The sequence below is a fragment of the Mycetomoellerius zeteki genome, unplaced genomic scaffold, assembly GCF_001594055.1.
Source record: "Mycetomoellerius zeteki isolate Tzet28-1 unplaced genomic scaffold, Tzet1.0 scaffold223, whole genome shotgun sequence".
NCBI lineage: Eukaryota > Metazoa > Arthropoda > Insecta > Hymenoptera > Formicidae > Mycetomoellerius > Mycetomoellerius zeteki.
In genome coordinates this window covers 416862-438279 of record NW_017257198.1, presented here as the reverse complement: position 1 = coordinate 438279, position 21418 = coordinate 416862, and the positions used below count along the sequence as shown (strand labels likewise).

The following is a 21418-nucleotide window of genomic DNA, read 5'->3' as shown; positions in this document are numbered from 1 at the left end:
GATACTGACGCTAATAAATATTTAAAAAGTCTGTGTAAATTTATTACAAAAAATATTACCTTAGCCAGAATTCGAACCTGGACTTCCTTACATTCCTTAATTGATATGTTTACCAATAATAGCAATTTGCAATTAAAAATATTCAATTTTGTATTGAATATCGATACAATATAGGCTCAGCATCGATAATTGAAAATATCGAAGTCCAAGATATCGATATTAAGGAATATCGATATACTATATCACCAATCCCTATTTTAAATCCCCAACTTCACATTCCTCATGCATACACATACACGTGTTTTTGTTGGTCATTATTCTATTAGAGATATAATTTGATATTGCTTAAAAAAATGGGTAAAGTGAAAAAGATCAAAGTATCTAAAGGCGAAACCAAAGAACCGAAAATTGGTTTGGCGGATCAAATAGAATTTGAGAAAGCGGTGAAAGTAAAAAACCGGCAAAAGATCAGGCGTCGGGCCGACGAAGAAGAGGTTAGTTTCAACATTTACTTTATTCATTGTATTTGCTTATTACATTTTGTTCTTTGAAATCAAATAGAGATAATTAAGTTCTTTGGAAAACGCATAAATAAAATACACAAAAATACAGAAAAATTGGAAGTGGTGGCATTAGACTGCATTACCAAAATTTTATCTTTTTTATATTTTTTGTTTTAATTACAATTTATGCTGCTGTCTCTATTGTTTGAAATCGAATAGAGATAGTTAAGTTCTTTGGAAAATTTTTTATCTCACTTTTTTACATTTTTTAATTTCAATTTCATTATCTAGTATATAGCACCAACTCTGACGAAGAAAATCTTATCGCAAGCTAGACAACAGCAGCTGGAGATCGAAGATGAGATTGGTCCTAGCAACCTCAAGAAATGTACAAAATCAAAGGTGAATCTTGGCTCCGGTTTCAGTGACGATGAGGGTCAATCTAGTGATGATGGGGAATCAGTGGAGGATGTATATTACGAGAACATCAAAATTGATGAAGACGATGAGCGGGCGTTGCAGATGTTTATGTCGAAGGATGCAGCACCCATGAGGACGCTGGCAGACATAATAATGGAAAAATTGACAGAGAAAAAGACAGAAATCGAAACGCAGTTCTCCGACGCCGGAACTATTCAACTGCAGGATTTGGATCCACGGGTGAAGGCGATGTATGAGGGTGTCAGAGACGTCCTGGCGAAGTATCGTAGTGGCAAGCTACCGAAGGCTTTCAAGCTTGTGCCCACCTTGAAGAACTGGGAACAAATACTTTATATCACAGACCCAACAAAGTGGTCCGCTGCTGCCATGTATCAGGCGACAAGGATATTTGCTTCAAACTTGAAAGAAAAGATGGCCCAGAGATTCTACAATCTGATCCTGCTACCACGCATTCGGGATGATTTAGCAGAATATAAAAGATTAAATTTCCATTTGTATCAAGCGCTGAGAAAAGCATTGTATAAACCGGCCGGATTTATGAAGGGAATTCTTCTACCGCTCTTAGAATCAGGAACATGCACGCTCAGAGAGGCCACTATCATTGGATCTGTGATCGCGAACAATTCTATACCAATTTTACATTCCTCGGCAGCTATATTGAAAATCGCAGAGATGGATTACACGGGTGCTAACAGCGTATTTCTCAGGATCTTCTTGGATAAGAAATATGCGCTTCCATACAGAGTAGTGGACGGAGTAGTGTTTCACTTTCTTAGGTAAGATATTGCTCCCTTACATAAAAAGTGACACAATTTCCAAGATTAAGTTTCTCTCAGAAAAGAAGGAACTATTTTTTTTACTTGACAGAAAATTGTTTACTAATTAATTACTATCGGCAAAAAAGAAATATATTCATATATTCAATAATCACAATTTTGAATTTTTTTTTATGAAATTAAGTTAGTTCACTTTGGATGATTGATAGAATGTTTATTTAATTCATTCATAGTAATATCTCAAACATCATATTTTTTAATTGTGCCACTTTGGAAGTAGGAGAACGATATATAATAACAATAAAATTTTAACGAAAATTATTAAGAACTATGTCCATATATAATCCAAAACATAATCTATTAGGTTTGAAAGAGACACAAGAGAGTTGCCAGTACTATGGCATCAGGCCCTCTTAACATTTGTGCAACGATACAAAAGTGATATCAGTTCTGAACAAAAGGAGGCCTTGCTAGGACTACTGAGGAAACAGTTGCATCATTCGATCACTCCTGAAATCAGGAGGGAATTACAACACGCGAAATGTAGAGACATAGAAATTACAGAACCCAAACCAGAACCAATGGATATTAAAGATACATAATGCGTCCAAATAACGAAGTTATTATATTAATATTTGTAATTATAATGTAATTATAATATATGAAGCCCGGTATCAGATTACATACTTGAAATTGAGAATGAAATTTAGAGATTGAATTGAAAATTAGAATTTGACGAATTGGATAACATTACAGTTGTGATATCAGGTATATATAATATGTCTGTAAAAAATGACTTGAATTGGAAATTATACTTTCCATATAAAATTGAATGTTATATACATGAAATATAGTTCAATAAGATTAATATTCATATTTAACAATACAATTTTGTAGTTTATATGAAAATTTTCTCATTTAAATTTTTTAAAAACATTTACTTCTTATTAAAATAATTTTTTATTCAGGTTCTAGTTCTAAGTCACTGTCAAACTTTTTTGTATTACTTTTTTGTATCACTTTGAAATACAAATCAGAAAAAAGTTTTATTTTATAATTTTTTTATTTTGTTACAAAAAATATGTGTAATACATCTTTAACCCGTTTTTATTTTGATTAGTTCTGACAGTTGAATTCTTCTCTTCAATTCGCAATCTTCAGTCTCTAATATAGTCTGATACAGGTTTCAAAAAATATTAGAAAAAAAAAGATTAAAATAAAATGGAAATATCTTGGCGAGTCAAATGATTTGCAAGAGAAGATTCGAATTGCTGTGTAAAAATACATCTGTATTTGGTCCTATACTTAATTAAATACTTTAGACTAACATTTGCATTATTTTTACAATTGTTACGCTGTAGAACGAAGAATGTAGTGTACTGGATAATATACATAGCAGTCACATTAAAAATCACATATATACAATTACATAAGTTATATTAAATATATCATTTTTATCAATCATACAACATACAAATATCATAAATATATCATGATACACGCATTCATCTGGGAATAGAAATTCCCATTACATTTTAAACTTAGTAATAATTTAATTGTATGACTATAAATAAGGAGACACAGCGCAACTCGAAAAGCAAAAAGTGACTTATAAATTTACTTAATATTATGCTACGTTAATTCGATTCTTTTGAGATATTTATATCTCAGTTTTATCTTTAGGACTGAGAATTTTCGAGTCTTCCTGGTTCATACCTGCATACTTTGAATCCAGAGCAGCATGTTGATCCATAGAAATCGTCTTCATTATTCTTTGTTCAGATAAATAAAGGTTTGTGTTAATCAGAGGCACTTCAGTTGTACTCGATTTAATTATTTTACTTTCAGATTCCTTCTCTGCCTCTGATTTCTTCAAACTTTCCCGCAATTTCGAACAGGTCTTGCTGTCTGCGTCGTTGGCGTCTTTAATAAGAGATTCAGGTTTCTCAGTTAAATGATCGCTATCTACTTTCGTGTCGTTCACATTTGCTTCTCCATCAATGTCCCTTTTCTCACGTTCATTATTCTCCAGAATGTCTCGACGAATCACGAGAATCTCCGGTTCGCTCTTATTCAATGATGGAACGATCACCTCTAATTTTGATTGATTCATCATTTTCAATGCTATAGGTACAGAATATTTCTCATCGTACTTTTCTTGCAATTTGTCCGAGGCGTTTACAACTTCATTCATAAGAATCTCTCTCTTCTCTTCCTTCGTCTGACGATTATTATTCTTTTTAGCAAGTTCCTCTTCCATAACAGATCTTTGTAGAACTCCTTTTGTCAAGGCGTTCAAAATAGGTCCCTTCATATTTTTGGAATCATTAAATTCTATTCTTTCTACTTTTGTCTTATCTTGTTTTTCTTTTTGTAATGATTTGTCTGGTGTTTCACGATCAACCTCTTTAATAAGAGAAAATTTATCTGGTGCATTTTCTGATATTTTTTGTGATATTTCTACATTCTTATTTTGAGAAACTTCGCGAAACACATCTAATTTTTTTTTGCTATTTTCAACTGCGATATCTACATTATTATTCTCATCTCGAGGCTTTTCATGCTTTTCACTTAATTTGATTTTGTCTGCATTATTCCAATCCTTCTTTTTCAAAACTTCTTTATCATTATTTTTTTCGATAATAACCTCATTATTCTTTACATCTTTTTTACTGTTTTCTATCAAATTACTTTTACTTTCTGGCAAAATATTTTCTTTTACATCAATTTGTACCTTTTCGTTCTTTTTTAGTATCTCGTCCTTCACCATTCTCTGTTTCTCCCTCTCGAATTCTTGCTTTTGTTCCTTGATATCCTTCAGAATCTCCTTTTGTTCCTGCATCATTTGACGTTGCTCCAATTTATGTTTCTCCAATGTTTTTCTAAGTTGCTCATGTCGTTCTACAGCTCTAGCATTAGCCATATCTCCATCAGCTGCCAACTCTGACTCCTCTTTCTTTATTGCGTCCAAAACGAGATTATCATTCTTCTGTAAGTCCAACGATTGCTCTTTTTCCTCGATTATCTTTATCTTTTCTTCTGCTTTCAAAGTAACAGGTTTATCAATTTTAGTGTTATCAATATTTATGGCAACCTGTGCTTGTGCGTTTAAATTTTCGTTTTTTGTTTCATCTATATTTTTTATTTCTGGCACCAGAGAGCCTACTGCTATCATCTTAACAGGCTTTTCGACATTTGGCTTTTCGCTGATGATCATACGTTCAACAGGTATTGGTGGTTCTTGTCGAACGTCTTTCACTTTCAGATCTAATGTTTTGTCGATGACATTTATGTCAGGTAGTTGATTAATTTTGTCTGTAATATAACGTAAACTTAAGAAAGTAATATAAAATTAACAATAATAAAAGTGACAGATAAATTTAAATAACTTTGTACCTTTCGCTCTAGGAATAAGTTCCAGACTATTAGGAATGTTGGGAATGATATGTAAATCATCTTTAATTATCTCTAACGGTAAATTATTGATTTGAGCGAGCGGCTTATTAGTCACCGCTAACTTTGTGCTTGTAGACTTCTCTATAGCATATAAATTGGCGTATGTACCAAGGATCATGATCCAAACACCGACGATTAAAATGCACTAGATATAAAATATATACTATATAAAAAGTTATAGGAAAAAATCGTGAAACTGAAGTTTACAGGAAAAAGCTTTACCTGTGCTATAAGTCTTTCATTAGTATTTTTGCTGCTTATAGAGATAAAAAATACTGTCGGGAATATTAAACAAATCATCACACCAATTGTTGATCCCACAATACCAAGAACGAACTCTATGTTCGGTACTAAAATACCAACGATCAGGGAAATGCTGACTATCGCGATTGTGAGACATCGAAACCTGAACTCCGGTAGATAATTGACAGACGGTTCATGGGTGTACACCTAACATAGCAGTAAAATGTGAATTAGGAATTCCAGCAGTATGCATTTGTGCCTTTAAATTTATTTGAAGTATATATACGTACCCGGCGAAATAAGAGAGAATTCAAGCTCGCACGACATGGAAATATGACTAGAGGAAAACTGAATGCAACCGAAAACACGAATCCTAGTTTAATCAATTCTGATGTTATGCTAGGTTCGAAACTCAATAAAATATTTCCTGCAAAATATAATAATGATAAAAGCAATAGTAAAGTATTAATTTGATAAAAGGTCTATTCTTTTCAGCTAAACTTCTTGCATTCATTTTTTTCTTTTTTTCTTCAAGAAAGATAAGGAAGAAAGATAAACGATGTAAGAAGTTCAGCTGAACAGACCAAATAATGATATTATAAGCTGTATATTATACAGCTGTTGAATTACCTGTGAACGATTGGGTACAGAACGCAATGTAACCGAACAAGCCAACGCACATATATACAAGTGTACATATATTTAACGCTCCTCTTACAACGTCGTTCATTTTCTCTAAGGATACATTCGGAATGGTTTCGTATATTTCAAACAACTGCGTTTGACAGAAAAGAGCCATAGAAAATATCGGCAGACATTGGAGGATGCCGGCCGGTCTCCAATAATTAACATTGTTAAACCAATCTCCCATAAAAATATGTAGGGTTGATTCGCCCATAATCTGTCAATTAGAAAAGAAAGTATATACATCAATTAGTGCTTATGTATCTTATAGCGAATTCAGTCACTTCCATTACATTAGATTAGTGCATACTAAAAGCTACTATATGTGAAATTATAGTAAAATTAAATGTAAACGCATATAAATATTTTAAACGATTAAACATTCAATAATAATATTGTCATGTTATTAATAGAGTATACTTATATTATTTCAGTGTCAAAATTGATTATAGCCATGTACAAAATTTTTTAGACTCCCCGTTAATTAGCGTTTTTTAATTTCTTAATTAGCATTTTAATTTCTTAAAATTAATCGAGATGCATTTTTTTTTAATTTATTGCGTAATTATATTAAATGACATGCCATGGTTTAAAAAATATGATTAATGTTACATAGATTGGCTTTCACAAAGATATAATTAGATACAATAATATTTATAAGTTCATTGAACAAAAAAAGATCCGTAATCGAAAATATACTACAAAACAAGACTTACAAATTGCAATTATGGAAGAATGGGGACAAATATCAAAATTCACTTGCAAAAAATTAATAGAGAGTTTATCAAAAAGAATTGTAGAAATTATAAAATAAACGGTAAGAGTAATAAAATATTATTGATAATTTATTAATATAACAAATAAAAAACTGTTAGCAAACTTTATCATATTTATTTTAATCTACGTAGTAAAAATTATGAAGTTTGTAAAAGTACTAATAATTTTGGACACATGGCCGTATACTACTACTTTTAGATACTTTGTATAAAGTAACTTTAATATACACTAATCTAGTGCAATGCGAGTAACTGAATTCATCATTAGATGAACATGATGGTTTTATAATTAGCTAAGATATGGAAATTGTAGTTTAAGCATTATACCTTTAATACAAGACAGAGATAAAAGACAATGGTAGCGGTGCAAATGCTAGACAGACTGTCAATGTTTCGAAGCAATCCCAAGGGTAAAACTATGAAGAGTCCAGTGAAAATTAGCAAACTAGTGCGAATATCCGCTGGATTCTTGCTCATCATCTTGCAGATTATCTGTGGCCCCAGATCGCCGACAACGACAAAGTACGCAATGCATGTGCCTAGCATAAAACCAATAATGAATAATTCTGCCAGGAACTTTCCCATGTGGCCAAACGCGTGGAAGGCGAGTAGCTCAAAGTTGCGTCTTCTCGATATCACAGCTGACTTGACGAGAAAATAACAGGCCAATCGAGACAAGGTGCTGCATAGAAGCAGCACCAGAACAGCCAGTACTATACCACATTGCTTAAAGCAAAAGGGCATCGCCAGAACGCTCACACCTATGATGCTGTTAGCGAGGGTCATCACATGCGACATTTGGGAGATCATTTTGAGAATTATTTGGAAAATCTGGCCTGACTGTTTTCTGCGTTGTGATTTTTCCTTATTTGACGCAGTGCGACAGGTCCCTTTGACTTTCACATCTCATTGAATCTCTGTAATAAAAAATGACCTGTTAATGACAAATTAAGTTGCTCGATATTAATCCTCTGGAGCAGATGTCAAAATACACAACACATGGTATTTTTCAATAAGAGACAATGTAACACAGTGATCACTTCATCTTTGTATAGGATACAAGCAACAAGAATGTTATGATTCACTGTAGGTCAGAAATACAAATAACACAAAGTGCTTTCCATTTAGTGACACAAGTCAACACAAATGTTGTTCTATTTTTCTCAGCATTCTTTGAGTAGCGAAGAAGGATATTTGTGTCGATTTCAGAAAACCAAATGGCAAAAATTCGTAAGTATAAATAAAAATAAATACTAAGTTTAATTTAATAAGAATAATCCAAATTTGTAACTGTAACATAAAGAATGACAAAGAGATTTATAATTGTATAGGTTCAATAGACTCACTGTCAACTCTGGAGAGATCAAGGATCTAATTGAATGAGTCCAATAGATCCACATCAGCTCCAAAAAGTTACCAAAACAAATATCTTACTAATAGAAAACATCGCGCTGTTCTTCAGCGCGCAATTTCACATGCGAGTAATTGTGCGGCGTTAATCAGTTTTCCTTCCAATTCCAATGTGGACGACGAGGTTAAACTTGGTCGATACAATTATTACGCACGAAGGATTATTTTGCGCTGGTCGCTCAAAAATCCTTTTCATTTTTCTGCTATTAATTATACGTCACACTTTAGTGACAAACCGGACACAGAAAAATCAAGACGCCGGTTTCTTAGGACTACTATTAGTAGCACCATTAGAACCATTAGATACCACCACCTTGAATGCATTGGATGCGTCGTCATTCGACTTCGACATGAAATGACAATGATACGTACACAGAACATATATTAATAAGGATACGCACAACACATGACTCGCATATAGGAGTAATATTTATTATGAAATGTATTTAATCCTGAAATATTATTTTTGTTATATTAATATTCTGGGTGAAAATTCATCCACATAATTGAGAATCTTTTTACATTTTTTCTACTTTCTAGGTTGTAAAATGTTACAATTATAAATTACTAAACCAACACTATATTTTAATGAATTTTAATGTTAAACGTATTAAATGTTATTTTAAGCTATCAACATTTTAATAATAAAAATTGAATTCAAAAAGAGCGCTTGGATAAAGGTTTACTCACACAATAACATTTTAGTATTAATTATATAAAACAAATTAATTTATATTCATAATTATTCTTGAAAGTTTGGTAAAAAGAATTTTCATGTTTCGTGATATTTTTAAGAATTGTTACATTTTAAACTTATGAAAATTTCTGAAGAAAATACCTAAAATTTTTTCAGATTTTATAAACTCTTCAGAAATTTGAAATGAGAAATCTTACAATGTTTCAGAATTTATATATACATATATGAAGAATTTTTTTAGAAAAAATATAGACTTTCTCACTTCTGAAATATTCGAATTAAATAAAAAAAATCTGAGAAATTTCCTAAAAAAATCGTGAAGTTATACAGAAATTCTGAAAAATTATATGAAAAATTCTAACAAAAATTTTCATCAGGGAAGAGTTTAATAAAACTTTAGGGTTCTCCTCCCCCCTCAGCGTACGTTCTTTCTAGGTTTCCAAGAACATTCAAGTCTCAGAACTACATATATAGATTTCTTTATTTTTTATTATAAATATTTAAAAACGTCCATATAATACTCTTATACGTGGACATAAATATCTAATACTTGATCTATATCTCGAATTGACTTACATGAGACATAACGCCATTATCTTTTTGAATTTGACTTTATATATAATGTGATGTCAAGCAATCGCATATTACAGATTATTATAAGTAAAATCAGTCGCTAATTTAACCGATTGAATACTCTGATATCGCAAAGAAAAAAAAGAGGATAAATTTTATGTACATACGATTGTATTGCTTTTACACGAAAATCTGGAAATATGTAAGAATGTGGTTCGAAGACAGAATTTATAATAACTTTTTTGTTGCACCAAGATCGACCATAAGCTCGATCTTTGGAATGACATCGCGGTCTTCTTATAGAGATCAATCCGGATGTCATGGAATAATTTTTATATTTTTTATATATTTATATATAAATTAAGTTAAATCTTGCCTAGTATACATTTAAGATTCTACAATTACAATTGAAATTGATTACATAATACCTTAACTGCCCTAGCTTCACCGCACTTTCTTTCCAATCTCATTTTGTTTTTTGCTTGTGTATACATTACTCAAAAATATGAGAAGAATATCTACATTCCTTTCTTAGGGTCGTATTCATAGCCGTGATCGTGATTCAACTGAGATCCGATTTGAGCTAGGTTTAAATCAGTCTTCGAAAAACGCTTTTCAAACGTGTTTCATAAATCCGATTGGATTAAACTTTGGTTCAAACCTAGCTCGCCTAAAATGAAGATCAATCGTAGATTGATCTACAACTATGAATACGGTCTCAGATACCTCTCTAGTTTATTTAGTCTCAAGATGTGAGAATTAACTTGCAACAAATTCTTCCTGGAAAATTCAACACAATGAAATAGATGTAAACTTTTAATTTTATCAAGTTACAAATATTTCTTATATCTTTTGCGCTTCCTAAAATGTGTAACAAGTTAACAATATTCATTACAATTCGTCAAATAAAACTAGAGGGGTAGCCAAAGGAACATTCGCTAATTTTTCGAGTAATGTAAGACGTATTTTACAATTTTATAAAGAACATCATTATGATTACAATATTGTTATTGCATGCAAGGATTAACATCCTTCAAGATTAATTTGCATATTATGTACAAAAATAAGAACCCAGACACCAAAGTGTCTGAAATCGCGCCATAAGATGTTTTTTGCGTCTAAAAGATAACTTAAAGACGTCTTATGTCACAATTTTAGACTTTGTGTTGTTTGGGAAGCAAACAAACTTATCAACGCATGATTTTTAAGAGCAATTGGTTAAGGGATAATTCTATTCCTTCCTTAGTATAGACTGTATAGTGTGGTCTCTATTGAGAAATTCAATTAATTGTGAATGGTTAAGAAGACGTACGAAATTATATCAATCGCGCTAACAAAATGCATGTATGTTTATGTATTTTATATATAAGTTTGATTGCAGCACACATTCAGGCTGTATAATGTAATCTTGTTGATATTCTAAATCGATCGTCAATATTTTATGACCCAATCGTGGAATATTTGTGTATTTCTGTAAACTTCTTGGAGTATTTATAAAATCTTGAAAAGTCGTGACCTATTCATGATCTCTCGTAGAAAAATTAAATTACAAGTTGAAGTAACGCGCTATAACGGTTATGTATAAAAAGAATCATTGGTCAGATTATAAAATTCTGACGAATCGATCGAAACGCTGTTTCGATGATATATTTTTAATCATCTTTGTGCGGTAGTTCCAAATCACCTTCCAAAAAAACATTTCAGAACACTCAGAGATACACTTCGGAAACTCTTAACGGTCTATGGTTAAAATTGCAGGATATATTATAAGCTATGTACACGCTCATACGTGTCAATTTCAATGAGAATGACGTTTCACGAATGAATCCAATATTTCTAGACGTCTAAACATTTTCAAGATTTTTGATAAAAACATAATGATTTCGTATTATAGGGCGCGCGCGAGGTAGAGGCAGCAGATAACACATTCATGCATGTGCTGCCATTATTTAAGTTATTTAAACTTATTTGTTACTTAATTTAAATAAGAGTTTCTCCATTTTCTCAGATGCTCCGGGGCAACTATCTATCAGGGATTCGCCCCGCCGTCTTTCTTAGTCTCCTCATTCGTGGGGTTTACTTTTTCGTCCTTCTCATTTTCTAAGTAAAAAAAAAATTCAAATAATTATTACATTTTTCCCCTAACGTTAATTGCAAATGTGATACAAAGAGAAATGTTTATGTTTACGATTTAATACCTTTTGGTTCGGCCTTTATGTCGTCTTCTTTCTTTATGTCAGTATCCATGGCCTCTTGACCTTTTTCCAAACGGGGTCGCTTTCTAGATCCCTAGATTAACATGACAACAAAATAAGAATATTTATACATCCATATTTTTCTAAATCTGTAGAATTATATGCATCAGAGCCAACGAAATAAATCTTTCATATGTATGAAGTGGGCAATGTACGGGGGCATTTAGTTAAAATTAAATTTAAAAAATAATAAATTTTTTGTATATTATATATATAATAAATAAATAAAAAATCAATAAAGTACACATACGTATTTGGTTTCTTTCAATTATTTATTTATTGCGAATGGAAACTCATCGAATATTATTTTTTTTATTTATGGATTTATTCATAAGCTCTTCTAAATCTATTATTTCAATTTATCCTCTTCCTTAAAAAAATTAATTATGGTTGTTCAAACTATTTTGAAGCATTGCATTCACGTCTCTCCCCACATCAAATGGGGTCCTTTGTCATATTTGATTGATCGTCCAGAGAAAAGGAGATTCCGCCAAGATCCAATCAGAGCGCGCAGCATTGTTCATTGAGATATCGTCAATAAAAAAAATCCAATAAATTATTCATTAAAAATTTAGCTTAGATAATGTAGCTCGATATATGTGGAAATTCAACACATGCCAAATTCACATGTGTAGAGTGAATGAACTCACCACTCCACACAGATCGCTGGCCCTGTGCATTATAACCATTACGTTTTAGTAGAATAAAGATGATACCTTATATGATCTATTATCTCTTCGACCGCCTTCACCTTCGTCTTCACTATCGCTATATTCGTTTTCATGTTGCATTCTTTTATCTAGGTCGCGTTGAGGCAATCTGTCGTCTGGGTTTACCTTCTCTTCGGCTTCCGAGTCCTCAATAACTGCACCATCCTCTGGTATTGCCTGGACTTGTACGCCAGGCGCGTGAGGTAGCATTCTTAAATTTTCGAACAGTCTCGTTCTATAAATAAATGCAATTGTGAATTAGCTTGTTACAATATTCATACCAAACTAAACATAGTATTGCGAGAATGCTTACTTTATTTTGTCTAGATATTCAGGAGTGTTTTGGTTCGCCATGTTCGATGGACTAATATGTAATTTGAAGTCTGGGCCAAAATATTCAAAATAATCATTATACGGAAGCTCATTAGCGATCTCGCAGCCGAGAGCAACTGACGTTTCGTATGTCCAGCATCTGGACACATTTCTGATGGTGTAACCACCACCTCCAACCATCAAGAAAGGCAAATTATATTTTTTCACAAACTCCACGCATTTACCATGACCTCTGACAGTTAAATTAAAACATCCCAATCGATCGCCTATAATTAGTATTTACATGAAAAGTTTTGCAATTTCATTGTGATAATAACTACTTTTTAAAGTCTTACCAGTCAATGAATCAGCCCCACACTGTAGAACAACAGCAGAGGGTTGAAATGTTTCCATCACTTTTGAGATAATAGGGACAAAGATTGACTCATAACTATCGTCGTCCATACCATCTCTCAAAGGTATATTAACCGCGTAATATTTTCCCTGTTAATAAGAAATAACCATGTACATTTATTTAATGATTTATTATTTTACATGCATTGTGTGAATAAAAAAAGCAAAATTTTTTTACCTTGCCTGCCCCAATATCACGAAGGTCTCCTGTTCCAGGAAAATATTCGCCGTACTTGTGGAACGAAACAGTCATTACTCTATCCGTTGTATAAAAAGCTTCTTCTACGCCGTCGCCATGATGAACATCAATATCGATATACAAGACTCTCTGATGATACTTCAGCAATTCCAATATTCCAAGCACAATGTCATTTACATAACAAAAGCCAGAAGCTTCACTCTTTTTTGCGTGATGTAAACCGCCGCCCCAATTAATGCAGATTTCAGAAGCTTGCTTATTAAGTTTTACAGCAGCAGCTACAGATCCACCGGCTGATAACTGACAAAACTCATACAAGCCGTCGAAAACGGGGCAGTCTTCTCCCACATTAACTAATGCAGAAAGAAAGAAGTGCAATAAATGCTTTTGAATTCAGTATTATAATTTATCCAATAATGATATCTTACATCGTTGCATTTGCTTGTTATATTCCGACATATTATCTGGCCTTATGGACCTCAGAAATCTAATATACTCGTCACTATGAAATTTCGTCATCTCGTCTGCCGTGGCTTTATGAGGCCGCTAAAATAATGATAAAGTATATATATATATATATATATATAATTAAATTATAATATTTCATTATCTTCAACATAATCAAATATATACAGTGGCTGTCAAAAGTTTTCAGTCAACATAATTTTACGCTTTGTTTTTCAGTTTATATCATAAGTTAATAAAATTCTTGTATCAATTAAATTAAATATTAAAATATATTAAATACTTGTATATTAGATCTTTATTTGTAAAAATTCTTTATCTGAAAAATACAATAAAATCACTCATTGGCTGGAAACTTTTGGCAACCATTCTAGCTTTTTATAAGATTAAAAATCTGCAAACAAGCACTTACATATATTTCCATCTTCCTGTAAAGTCCGTAGTTCAAAAGTAAATTATGCGTCATCCTTATGCGATGTGGCTTCATAGGATGTCCTTGGCCATAATAGTAATTTCCAATATCACCTAGGCATTAAAGAATCGTGCATAAATGGACCAATGTGATATTCAAGACATGAAATATTTGGCTATTATAAGATGTTATTTTGAAAAAGAACTGTGCACAAATTTCAGTGACAAGGCTATTATTGCCTATTTTCTATAGCTTAACTAATATAAAACTAGTATAGTGTAAAATTTTTGTAAACTTGTAGAACTAAAGTGAAATAGGCGTATCTTTGATATTTGGCTAAAGCGAGAAAGGAAATTTTAACATAGTCTACTGCAGTAATAAAAAAAAATAGACCCATCAAGCAACGCGAGTTGGCTGACGGGTTACGATGTGTCGGAGCACACCTGAGAATCTCTCGCGTTAACGACACAAAAACAGTATCAGCTGTTACACCGTTTACCGAAATATCATTTTCAGAGGGAAATTTCTTCGGCAAGTGTGAACTACATACGAGAAATGATTTCTTGCGGTTCGTATTAGTCAATAATCACATAAAATCTCACTATGTTTCTCATAACCTAACCTATTGCTATCTGAGGTTTAGGCTACTAATTTCGTTTCTTTCGTGACAAAACCTTTGTCTCGCGACTAAGAAAAGTTATAGTTTGAAGCATAATGTGAATAATTATCGCTACATATGGTAATATATATTTAAAAATTCGTGACTAGTGGAACGTCCAAGTTTTATTGTATGAATCAATTTCTACAGAAAGTCGATTAGGCTATATATCGAACTAAATTCTTCGATTATCAGCCACAGTCGTCAGGGGTACATTATAAAATTGTTATTTGTAGTAGGAGATATTGATTCGATAACGTCAAAGGTGCTCAAGTATACGGTGACTGTACATATATATAGCAATGGCCGACACTCTTGCCCAAGCTTGCCTACGATCGTACGTGGCCGCGGCTGAGAATCTATCGTCTTAACGTTACAAAAACTGTATTATCTACTTCGGAAAGTATGAAAATTATGATATAACGCGCTACGAAGATCGTGCTTCGACAGATTTGTTGCTGACAAGTCGTGGATGGGGCAAAACGTTAACGGATGTCGAATTAGACAACGCGAAATAGAGGCGGTAAGCGCGAACGGCGCAAACACATTTTACAAGCTTCCCCCCACGCGTGTATGTGTGCATGCGGCGTTTTTCGCGGGATCACAAAGTGCGGTGGATTTTCTTCGGTAACTCACTATCGTAATAGTAACAGACGCGTTTCCTGCTATGCGGCTGCATAGACATTTTTACTGGATCCATTTCGATGAAATTGACAAAATGCTCGGGCACGGAATTAAACGAGGACCGCGGAGTGTCGCTGCTCTCACCAACAGACACAGCGTCGCTACAACGACCGCGTGCGCAGGCGTCGAATCTCGTCATATACGAGTTACAAGCTTGGCGCAAAGGTAGCGCTGCGGCGCGATGTTACAACCTCCATAGACGTCGCGCTATCAAGATTGGGAATCAACAGTCAATTGTGTATCTTGAATTAAAAATTACAAAAGTGAATAAATTCACTAGATGTTGACCAATGAAATTATAAGTATTCTAATTTGCTCACCTTTGTCATTTTTATCTTATTTCAAGATAATACATCGACCCTGAGTTACATAATAATCAATTTTTTTGTTCAATTATGCCAATTGCACGATGAATTTGATTTTTTTTAATTATTAATTAATAATGGTGCGTTCCATATTAACACTTACGACACTATGGGCGGAATCCATAGACGGTGCTCAAGATTCGAGATGGTCTTAAGCTAATCATGAACCAATCAGAGAGCCGTATTAGCATCTTAAGACCTAGCTTGAGTTTAAGAATGGACTATAGATTCTGGCCTATACGTGTTTAATATTTGATAACATGGATGAAATGATGCTTATAGCATGAAAACGGAATGCACACAACGTAATTTTGTATGCGTATATTTATATATAATTTTTTTTAATTTTTATTTACTTTTTCTTTTTTTTTTATCTTCAGATATTATAGTTATTTCATCAGTAATGAAGGCTGTGAAGACCATGGTAGAAGGAACTCCACCACCATGAGGAATTCCAAGAGTATAATATATATATATATATATAATGAAATAAATACAAAAATAAAAAAGAAATAGCTCAATTACTAGTATTATATTGCTAGCATTATTTTTATTAATAGTAAGAATAGTAATAAGTCAATAGAAACTCTTTAGATCACTGATGAATTACACAAAGCTATTACTTAAACTAATTTATTTATCCAAATTAAAATGTATTTAATATAACATTATATATACTTTAGATTTTTAGCAGTTAGCGAATTTTCTAACATATTCATAATACTTTGACTGAACGATGCAAGTATCATTTTATTCACTCTTTTCAATGAATCAGCGAATGTTAATGCTTGACGTTTCGTTAAAAATTCATAATGCTCATAACAATAAAAAATCTGACTAAAGCAGAAACAAATTGACTTTTAATACATTAACTATAAAATTATTTAAAGACATAAGAGAGAGAGATATAGCACAGAGAATCAACGATTTTAAAAATGTTATAAAAAAATATATTTAAAAAAATACAAATTACATTTCTATATATATATATAGTTATTATTTGTGGGTTTGTCATTATTAGCTCTTCGAATACACTACGGAGCTCTTCAGAATAACATCTTCCATTGCGCATCTGATTTTAATGAACGCTCTTTTGAATTCCAAACCACATCCTTTAGACAACCGGAAATCGACTAATATATTTCCGTCCATTTCCATAAAATTTACTTTGAAAACTAGAGACATTTTACGCCGATCTACAGTCGATATCGTTATCTGTAAACATATAACATCATCAATATTATTTTGAACTTATTTCTGTATCATATAATGTCTTACCACGCCAGACTCATTATTGCGATAAGCGTAATTCTCTTTCTCGCAATATTTTATTAGCCTCTTTACAATTTCTTCGCATTCAATTTTAACAAAGAATCTAGTCATTCGGCGAACTAATCTTTGGAAGGGATTTTGCTGCAAACAGAACATAAAATTATAAAAGTAATTTCTCAACGTAACGATAAATTAATTCAAAGTCCATTTAGTAAAGAAATACCTGACTGGGTTGTGTAAATTGTAACTGTGTACCCAATAAAAGATCTTCCACATGAGCGGGTTGAGAAAATGAAAACGTTGGACGTCTGTCCAAATTGAATTGAATTGCATCATTACTTTCCATCCCAGGGAATTCGGGTTGAGACAAACAAACATTTCTTAGATTTTCATCCTCTATCCGATAATTCCGTCCGTCTGTTTCGTCACCTGTAAATTATAAATACTTCATTCATATCTGTATCTCATGTGCAAAACATAATACTTATTGAAATACAAGATTTTGCACAAAAAATATAGCCTACTTATCACATTCAACTTAATTATTACAATGTTATTCTACATAAAACTCAGTTGAAATTTACATGTGTTATCTTAGAAGTATATGCCAATGCTCTCTGCTTTGGTAATCTAGCTTTATGATACTTAAATTAAACTCATAGAGCTGTATTACCAAAGAAAAGGCAAGAGCTCTGCTGACTACCAAATCTATGTTGTGAAATAATATTTCTTAATCCTAATTAATATTAATAAAGCACTCACATAGAAAAGCAATGAGAATTCGTTGTATGCAGTATCCACTAAATTAGGTACAGAGTTCCTTTGAGTAATTTTATTAATACTCAGAGTCACTCAGTACCTGACTAAGTAAACACTATCCAGGTGCCTCCAATGTTACTTCCAGGGATATTAATAAAAAAAATGCAGGATACCTATGCTAGATATTGAACCTATTTTTCTAACAGTACCGAGTCAAAATGCAGTTTTACCTTTGGTAAAACTCGTGACAAACCACCTATGTTGCTTAATGTCCGACATTTTGTATCTTGCCAACGACGAGTCCATAAGGATCTTTCTTATTAATGATAATGACGAATTGTCCAATTTTTTCCACGGTGTAAGAGACATACATTTTCCGTTTTTCCATGCGATATATTCAGGACACTCTGCCAAGGGTTGGTCCCATGGCAGTTCTATATTTCAGATATGGACCAGTTAAAAACTGGGAAATGTAAGTTAAGTATTAGATATTTCAATAAATTTCAAATCAAAGGCACATTGACTTGAATGATATGAAATTTGTTTGCAGTTTTCAACTGACAATTACAAGTTTCAATGTGGAGTAAAATTAATAAATTAACAGCATATATTTATACATAAAATTAACATGAAGATTATCAAAGATATTGAAACAATAATTTTTTTATATTTCATATATGCAGTTTTTTTTACAGGGGGCATTTACCTCCAGCCAACAAAGCCACGAGAATAATTCCACAAGACCATATGTCTGCAGGTTCTGCGTGATACGCTCTTACCAGCACCTCTGGTGCAACATAAGGCAGAGTACCACATTTCTTTTCCAAAAGACGTTCTTTACCTTGCATACGGTATATCGTCGCTAATCCGAAGTCACTTATCTTTAAATTATCATTATTATCTAAAAGTAAATTCTCTGGTTTGAGATCTCTATGCGCAACTCCGCGACTATGTAGATACTCTACACCAGAAATTAATTGTCTGAAATACTTCTGAGTTCCCCACATCGGCATACCGACATCAGGTTCTGTAACGAAATTTAATCTTATTTTTTATAATTCTCTTGAACCATGATTAAGATTAGAAATTAGGATTGAGATTAGATTGGAATTTAACCAATGAAAGCAAAAGTTCATCATAATGACTTAATAACTTCATAATATTGACTTTCCTCCTTCTGATTGCGTAAATTCCAATTTAATCTGAATCTTTAATCTGATAAGGGCTTTATATATTTCTGTATTATTTTACAAACTCCAGTCGTATCTTACCAATTCTATCAAATAGCTCTCCGCCCGAGGCATACTCCAGAAATATATATTCCATATTAGGCTCGCTACGTTTTCCAAAATATTGTATAATATTAGAGTTTGACAACATACGATGAATAGCAGTTTCCTTGCGGACTGTTTGCCTCGCGTCCGGATGTTTCTCAATGTCAATCATTTTCATAGCAACAGCTTCGCCTGTAGATTTGTTTACAACTAGTTTAACCCTGCACAAAAAATATCAACAATATATTATAAAATCTCAATAACATACCATTTTCTATAATTGTTCCTTTTCCCACATATAAAAAGAGAACTTGTCTATAAAAATCGTGAGTAGAAGTGGTATGATATTAACAAAACAAATTTTATATTGGCTATATTTACACCGTGTGCTTAGACTGTGACCTATATGATAGATGTCTTTGTTTAACCTACAGGATAAACAAGGACATCTATTGTATAGGCCACGACCTAAATGCACGGTGTAAACGTAGTTACTGGTAACTAATTGATATCCACTTCTATCAATGCAGATTAGCTTTAATCTTAATTTAATTTACTCTTTATCTTTAATTTTTTCAAAATTAAAAAAGAATAAAAATAAAGCTAAACAGAAATTAAAATTAGTCTATCAATATAAATTAACTTTAATCGCGATTCAATTTACTCCATTTTTTCTACAGTTTAAAATTAGAAAAGGATAAAAATTAAGTTAAACAAAGATTAAAATTAATCTACCAATGTAGATTAACTTTAATCTTGGCTTAATTTATTTTTTACCCTGTTCTTAGAATCAGCAAAAGTAAATTGCATAAATCGAGATTAAAATTTTAAATTATATTGGTAGAAACGGACACGAGTATCACAACGTGTTCCGAACAATAGGAACAATGGACCTCGAAAATCGCGACCGAATATCTGCCGTAGGAGAATGCGGAAGCGCGTAGATCGTCGATAGGTTTAACAAAGAACGAAAATGGGAAGACGTACTCGCCGTAGGCACCCTCGCCCAGGGTATGACCCAGGAACCAGCCGTCCACGAACTCCGTCATTTCGGCATGCCTCTGTTCGGACGCGACGGAATATTCTCGACGCCTTATCGCGCGCTCTGAAAGCAGTCAGCGTATTTCAGCACGTTAACGGCGACTGACGGCGACAAAGGGAAAGGGATCCCGGTGTCCTGGAGCAGAACGTCCGAGCGTCCCTGGTTTCGCGTTTACGATGATTCGAGGATACTTACGGATACTTACGCTCGAGCCGATCCGACCGACAAGATTTTCAAGCACGTGGTTACGGCGGGTTACATGGAGGAAGCCCGTCGCGCCACTCTCTTTCTCACTCTGTCTCTTTCTCTTTCAACGAAAGCCGGCACGCGCGAAAAGTATCGTCGACATTACGAGTTAATGCGAAATTTACGATGATTATCCAAGTAATACGGTGAGATAATGCGTGATACGTTTAATGATGGAATTGCGCGAACGAAACGCACAAGATCGTCGTCCGATGTAGCTCCTCCGGGGACCCACGAAAATTTACGCGATCACGGAACACGCAAGAGAGAAAACCAAGGGAAGAAAGAGGAAGAAAGAGCGATGGGAAAAGCGCATGCTCACGATGCATTAAGGTAAATTCTCACGAGTTGCTTAAACAGGCTGTTTCAGTGACAAAAAGGATCACGTGGTCAAAATTGACGAATATCAAGCGTCCATTTTGATCACGTGATCCTTTTTTTTTATCTGAAACAGCCGGTTTGAACAGGGCTGCGTTCATAAATATCACCCGAATGCTCCCGTGTATTGTTTTATCCTGTTCACCCAAAGTTAAATAAAGATAAGATGATACACGAGGGTGATGTTTCCGAACGCATCCCAGCTCGTGAAAATTTACCTTTAAGCTTGCTTCACAGTTAAGGCCGTGGCACACACCTTCCGTAAGTCCGGATCTACAATAGGTGTTTTAAGCCTTATGCGGGGTCTACAATAGAAGTCGTAGCGGTCGTAGGGTTTTAAGTCGTAGAAAATTGACTAATCACAGTCGAATATGAGAAGAATAATCAACTGTGATTGGTCAATTTTCTACGACT

General features: G+C 33.2%; 4 protein-coding genes across 10 annotated transcripts; 1 reads left to right on the top strand and 3 right to left on the bottom strand.

Annotated features, from left to right (window-relative positions):
* Nucleotides 1–289: 289 nt before the first annotated feature.
* On the top strand, nucleotides 290–2387 carry bys (Bystin). The gene is made up of 3 exons (XM_018448600.1): nucleotides 290–494; nucleotides 795–1720; nucleotides 2085–2387. Exons 1-3 carry the CDS (start codon nucleotides 354–356, stop codon nucleotides 2320–2322), a joined length of 1305 nt encoding a protein of 434 aa, XP_018304102.1. The 5' UTR covers nucleotides 290–353; the 3' UTR covers nucleotides 2323–2387.
* An 899-nt stretch (nucleotides 2388–3286) lies between these two features.
* On the bottom strand, nucleotides 3287–8754 carry LOC108723156 (putative sodium-coupled neutral amino acid transporter 10). Of its 3 annotated transcripts, none has more exons than XM_018448683.1 (7): nucleotides 8226–8754; nucleotides 7207–7796; nucleotides 6050–6320; nucleotides 5710–5846; nucleotides 5399–5626; nucleotides 5117–5321; nucleotides 3287–5035 (listed from the first exon to the last, which is right to left on the bottom strand). In XM_018448683.1, the coding sequence occupies exons 2-7, from the start codon at nucleotides 7687–7689 to the stop codon at nucleotides 3381–3383; spliced, it is 2979 nt and encodes a 992-aa protein (XP_018304185.1). In that variant the 5' UTR covers nucleotides 7690–7796; nucleotides 8226–8754; the 3' UTR covers nucleotides 3287–3380. The 3 variants fall into 3 exon arrangements, with proteins under 3 accessions (XP_018304185.1, XP_018304188.1, XP_018304187.1); XM_018448686.1 differs by having other exon boundaries at nucleotides 7207–7813; nucleotides 8314–8754; XM_018448685.1 differs by having other exon boundaries at nucleotides 8314–8754.
* A 731-nt stretch (nucleotides 8755–9485) lies between these two features.
* On the bottom strand, nucleotides 9486–15768 carry HDAC1 (histone deacetylase 1). Of its 3 annotated transcripts, none has more exons than XM_018448687.1 (9): nucleotides 15621–15768; nucleotides 14327–14439; nucleotides 13878–13995; nucleotides 13429–13802; nucleotides 13193–13340; nucleotides 12838–13123; nucleotides 12531–12759; nucleotides 11758–11848; nucleotides 9486–11659 (listed from the first exon to the last, which is right to left on the bottom strand). In XM_018448687.1, exons 1-9 carry the CDS (start codon nucleotides 15682–15684, stop codon nucleotides 11589–11591), a joined length of 1494 nt encoding a protein of 497 aa, XP_018304189.1. In that variant the 5' UTR covers nucleotides 15685–15768; the 3' UTR covers nucleotides 9486–11588. The 3 variants fall into 3 exon arrangements, with proteins under 3 accessions (XP_018304189.1, XP_018304190.1, XP_018304191.1); XM_018448688.1 differs by lacking the exon at nucleotides 15621–15768 and adding an exon at nucleotides 15092–15158; XM_018448689.1 differs by lacking the exons at nucleotides 9486–11659; nucleotides 11758–11848 and adding an exon at nucleotides 12181–12261.
* Nucleotides 15769–17041: 1273 nt separating this feature from the next.
* Nucleotides 17042–20883, bottom strand: grp (serine/threonine-protein kinase grp). 3 transcript variants are annotated; one of them, XM_018448598.1, is made up of 8 exons: nucleotides 20572–20883; nucleotides 20326–20441; nucleotides 19336–19559; nucleotides 18771–19091; nucleotides 18295–18498; nucleotides 17529–17734; nucleotides 17312–17446; nucleotides 17042–17248 (listed from the first exon to the last, which is right to left on the bottom strand). In XM_018448598.1, the coding sequence occupies exons 2-8, from the start codon at nucleotides 20385–20387 to the stop codon at nucleotides 17051–17053; spliced, it is 1350 nt and encodes a 449-aa protein (XP_018304100.1). In that variant the 5' UTR covers nucleotides 20388–20441; nucleotides 20572–20883; the 3' UTR covers nucleotides 17042–17050. The 3 variants fall into 3 exon arrangements, with proteins under 3 accessions (XP_018304100.1, XP_018304099.1, XP_018304101.1); XM_018448597.1 differs by having other exon boundaries at nucleotides 20326–20443; nucleotides 20576–20883; XM_018448599.1 differs by having other exon boundaries at nucleotides 20326–20443; nucleotides 20586–20883.
* Nucleotides 20884–21418: the final 535 nt, after the last annotated feature.